The sequence below is a fragment of the Homarus americanus genome, unplaced genomic scaffold (assembly GCF_018991925.1).
Source record: "Homarus americanus isolate GMGI-L3 unplaced genomic scaffold, GMGI_Hamer_2.0 scaffold24776, whole genome shotgun sequence".
Taxonomy (NCBI): Eukaryota; Metazoa; Arthropoda; class Malacostraca; order Decapoda; family Nephropidae; genus Homarus; species Homarus americanus.
The window spans coordinates 2501-7982 of record NW_024727570.1 but is presented as its reverse complement, the minus strand read 5'-3'; the positions used below and the strand labels follow the sequence as shown (position 1 = coordinate 7982).

At 33.4% G+C, this 5482-nt stretch overlaps 1 protein-coding gene across 1 annotated transcript; it reads left to right on the top strand.

The window, feature by feature from the left end:
• The first annotated feature begins 369 nt into the window (after nt 1-369).
• LOC121865875 (zinc finger protein 708-like) lies at nt 370-2027 on the top strand. The gene has a single exon (XM_042365422.1). It carries the CDS (start codon nt 411-413, stop codon nt 1017-1019), a length of 609 nt encoding a protein of 202 aa, XP_042221356.1. The 5' UTR covers nt 370-410; the 3' UTR covers nt 1020-2027.
• Nucleotides 2028-5482: the final 3455 nt, after the last annotated feature.

The following is a 5482-nucleotide window of genomic DNA, read 5'->3' as shown; positions in this document are numbered from 1 at the left end:
ACACTGGTGAGAAGAATTTTAATTGTGAAGAGTGTGGTAAATGTTATTCCAGAAAAGATTATCTGAAGCAGCATATGGTTGTACACACTGGTGAGAAGAATTTTAAGTGTGAAGAGTGTGGTAAATGTTATTTCAGAAAAAGCCATCTGAAGAGCCATTTGATTGTACACACTGGTGAGAAGAATTTTAAGTGTGAAGAGTGTGGTAAATGTTATTCCAGAAAGGATGATCTGAAGCAGCATATGGTTGTACACACTGGTGAGAAGAATTTTAAGTGTGAAGTGTGTGGTAAATGTTATTCCACAAAGAGCCATCTGAAGAAGCATATGGTTGTACACACTGGTGAGAAGAATTTTAAGTGTGAAGAGTGTGGTAAATGTTATTCCACAAAGAGCCATCTGAAGGCCCATATGGTTGTACACACTGGTGAGAAGAATTATATGTGTGAAGAGTGTGGTAAAAGTTATTCCAGAAAGGATGATCTGAAGAGCCATATGGTTGTACACACTGGTGAGAAGAATTTTAAGTGTGAAGAGTGTGGTAAAATTTATTCCAGAAAGAGCTATCTCAAGAGCCATATGGTTGTACACACTGGTGAGAAGAATTTAAAATGTGAAGAGTGTGGTAAAAGTTATTACATAAAGAGCCATCTGAAGGAGCATATGGCTGTACACACTGGTGAGAAGAATTTTAAGTGTGAAGAGTGTGGTAAAAGTTATCTCAGAAAGGGCGAACTGATGCGGCATATCGTTGTACACACTGGTGAAAAGAATTATAAGTGTGAAGAGTGTGGTAAATGTTATTACAGAATGAGCCATCTGAGGCAGCATATGGTTATACACACTGGTGCAAATTTTAAGTGTGAAGAGTGTGGTAAATGTTATTCCAGAAAAAGCCATCTGAAGAGCCACATGGTTGTACACACTGGTGAGAAGAATTTAAAATGTGAAGAGTGTGCTAAATGTTATTCCAGAATGAGCCATCTGAAGAGACATATGGTTGTACACACTGGTGTGTAGAATTTTAAGTGTGAAGAGTGTGGTAAAAGTTATTCCAGAAAGAGCCATCTGAAGTGCCATATGGTTGTACACACTGGTGAGAAGAATTATAAGTGTGAAGAGTGTGGTAAAAGTTATTTCAGTAAAAGCCATCTGAAGAGCCATATGGTTGTACACACTGGTGAGAAGAATTTTAAGTGAGAAGAGTGTGGTAAATGTTATTACATAAAGAGCCATCTGAAGAGCCATATGGTTGTACACACTGGTGAGAAGAATTTTAAGTGTGAAGAGTGTGGTAAATGTTATTACATAAAGAGCCATCTGAAGTGCCATATGGTTGTACACAATGGTAAGAAGAATTTTAATTGTGAAGAGTGTTGTAAAAGTTATTCCAGAAAGGGGGAAACTGAACCAGCATATGGTTGTACACACTGGTGAGAAGAATTTTGAGTGTGAAGAGTGTGGTAAAAGTTATCTCAGAAAGAGTGAACTGAAGCAGCATATGGTTGTACACACTGGTGAGAAGAATTATAAGTGTGAAGAGTGTGGTAAAAGTTATTACATAAAAAGCCATCTCAAGAGACATATGTCTGTACACACTGGTGAGAAGAATCTTACTTGAAAGTTGTAGGGAAAGATCTTAGAGAAAATGATCTGGAGAAGTGTATGGTCTTACATGTTGGTAGGAATTATTTCAGGTGTAAACAATGGATTATTTATTTAAATAAGAAGACCAATTGGAAATAATCATCTGATGACTGTGTTGGTTATCCTTGGTCGAACTGACTTACTGTTTGCCATTGTTTGTATCCCTGCACTGCATATTTGTTGTATACTTGAACTGTATATTTGTTGTATACCTACACTGTATATTTGTTGTATACCTGAACTGTTTATTTGTTGTATACCTGTTCTGTATTCTTATTGCATACCTGCACTGTATATTTGTTGTATACCAACACTGTATGTATACATGCTCAATCTTTGTAAAATTGTGTGATGAATTTACTGAATAAATATATATATGTATCTGTCTGGCTGTCTGTCCAACTAACTAATCACACTAGCAAGTGAGATTCACAAAAACATTGGTCTCTCTATTACAATGATTGTATTTCTTTAACCCTTAGATGGCAGCAGGGGTGCCTGAGAGAGCACCCAATAAAAAAGTTGTCTATACAGTATATGGTTGCTGATGACCAATGAAATTCAACATAAATAAAGATTCCCCGCATAGTGAGACTTACAAGATGTTGTAACACTTACAGTACTATGTGTAGACTCTCTCTCTCTCCTTTATATATATACAGTATATATATATGTATATATATATATATATATATATATATATATATATATATATATATATATATATATATATATATATATATATATATATATATATATATATATATATATATATTTATATATATATATTTATGTATACAGTTGTACCCCACTTAATGCTGTCAATAGAACCCAGAGGGTCCTGCGTTAAGTGAAATCCGCGTTAAGTGAACAACAGAACATATGGGATTAATTCCAATAGAAACCAGCCCGACCCCCAAACTCCACTTTTTGAAGACACATAACTATGTTGTAGTAAAAATAACATCTTAATTTTATGATGGTACATGCACACAATTAATACTTAAGAGAAATAGAGAAATACAGTCGCCAAGTTAATGTCCATTCAAATAATGGACACGACTCCCTCCCCCTCTTCTCACACTACACTGCCGGCTCTTCCCTCTGAGAAATTTTGGGGGGAAAACCAGGTATAGTAATAAATAATACCTCAAACTAAAGTTAGGATAATATAATTGACATTGCTGGATTCCTTGTAAGACCAGGAATATTTTGAATATAAATGTCATATATTTTGCACAAAAGATAACATAGTTACCCAGAGAAAAAATGTTATCTAAAATTTGTATGTCTAATGCAAAATATATGATGTTTATATTCAAAATGATCACCAAATTATAAGAATTCCAGCAATGTAAATTATATTCTGGCCGGGTAATTTGTATGAATTTTATGAGCTAAAACAAATATCTTCAGTTAATAAAAAAAAAATAATCTTCAGGACACTATTTGTCAATCAAAGTACCCCACCTTGCCTTCCCCCTCTTCCAACCGCGTGGTCAGTCCCAACCCTCCCCCCCACCCCCCACCAATCATCCCTTCAAGAGAAGAGTGGGTGAAAAATTTAGATTTTAACATTTTGTATTAAATAATACCTCAGATTAAAGTTAGGATAATATAATTGACATTGCTGGATTCCTTGTAAGACCAGGAATATTTTGAATATAAACGTCATATATTTTGTACAAAAGATAACATTCTTACCCAGATTAAACATTTTATCTAAAAATTTTATGTCTAATGCAAAATATATGATGTTTATATTCAAAATGATCATCAAATTATAAGAATTCCAGCAATGTAAATTATATTCTGACCGGGTAATTTGTATGAATTTTATGAGCTAAAACAAATATCTTCAGTTAATAAAAAAAAAAAATATTCTTCACGGGGAAACAGATGGTCCGGTCGGTCCCTCCCAACCCCCCCCACCCTCCACCGTCCCAAGGAGATGTGTGGGAAAACCAGAATACTTAACTTTTTTGTAATAAATAATACCTCAAACTAAAGTTAGGATAATATAATTGATATTGCTGGATTCCTTGTAAGACCAGGAATATTTTGATTATAAATGTCATATATTTTGCACAAAAGATAACATAGTTACCCAGAGAAAAAATTTTATCTATAATTTGTATGTCTAATGCAAAATATATGATGTTTATATTCAAAATGATCACCAAATTATAAGAATTCCAGCAATGTAAATTATATTCTGGCCCGGTAATTTGTATGAATTTTATGAGCTAAAACAGGCAGTCAGGCAGGGTGGCGGGTGGGTGGGGCAAATCTAAAAATAGCGTCTCGAGCCGAACACACACTCACCGCGTATGTGGAAAAAATCCGTGTTAAGTGAAAGTTCAGCTCTGGCGAGGCACCGCGTATATGATAAAACGCGTTAAGTGAAACCGCGTTAGGCGGGGTAATAATGTGTATATATATATATATATATATATATATATATATATATATATATATATATATATATATATATATATATATATATATATATATATATATATATATATATATATATATATATATATATATATATATATATATATATATATATATATATATATATATATATATATATATATATATATATATATATATATATATACTTCATTTTTAGTCCATATAACACGCGGTAAAATGCTACTGACACCACATAAGAGGCACGGGCAGTTTCCCATTGAGGTTCACGGCGCCATCAGCTCGATGAACAGGCTTTGTGTGAAATATAACAGAGTCTAGAACTGCTTTTAGTGTCCTTGTGGCCTAGCCGGTAAGCGTTCCCTAGTCACACCCAGTAGGTCGAGGGTTCGATTCCTTGCTGGTGAGGTCGTTGATAATATGTATATATATGCAAGTAAATCACTGTAGGTGCGCGTGATCTAGGTATATGCTGATAACCACTATACTCACCCCTGAAGATGTGAATTACACGAAAGCGCTTGGGAACTTCGTGTTTTCTTCTTTCCTTGTGGTTATCAGTATATATATATATATATATATATATATATATATATATATATATATATATATATATATATATATATATATATATGTATATATATATATGTGTATATATATATATGTATATATATATATATATATGTATATATATATATATACAGTATTACCCCGCCTAACGCGGTTTCACTTAGCGCGTTTTATCATATACGCGGTTCCTCGCCAGAGCTGAACTTTCACTTAACACGGATTTTTTCATCATATACGCGGTGAGTGTCCGGCTCGAGACGCTATTTTTAGATTTGCCCCACCCGCCACCCTGCCTGACTGCCTGTTTTAGCTCATAAAATTCATACAAATTACCCGGCCAGAATATAATTTACATTGCTGGAATTCTTATAATTTGGTGATCATTTTGAATATAAACATCATATATTTTGCATTAGACATACAAATTTTAGATAAAAATTTTTCTCAGAGTAACTATGTTATCTTTTGTGCAAAATATATGACATTTATATTCAAAATATTCCTGGTCTTACAAGGAATCCAGCAATGTCAATTATATTATCCTAACTTTAGTTTGAGGTATTATTTATTTCAAAAAAGTTAAGTATTCTGGTTTTCCCACGCATCTCCTTGGGACGGTTGGTAGGGGGTGGGGGGGAGGGAGGGACCGACCGACCATCTGTTACCCCGTGAAGAATATTTTTTTTTTTTATTAACTGAAGATATTTGTTTTAGCTCATAAAATTCATACAAATTACCCGGTCAGAATATAATTTACATTGCTGGAATTCTTATAATTTGATGATCATTTTGAATATAAACATCATATATTTTGCATTAGACATAAAATT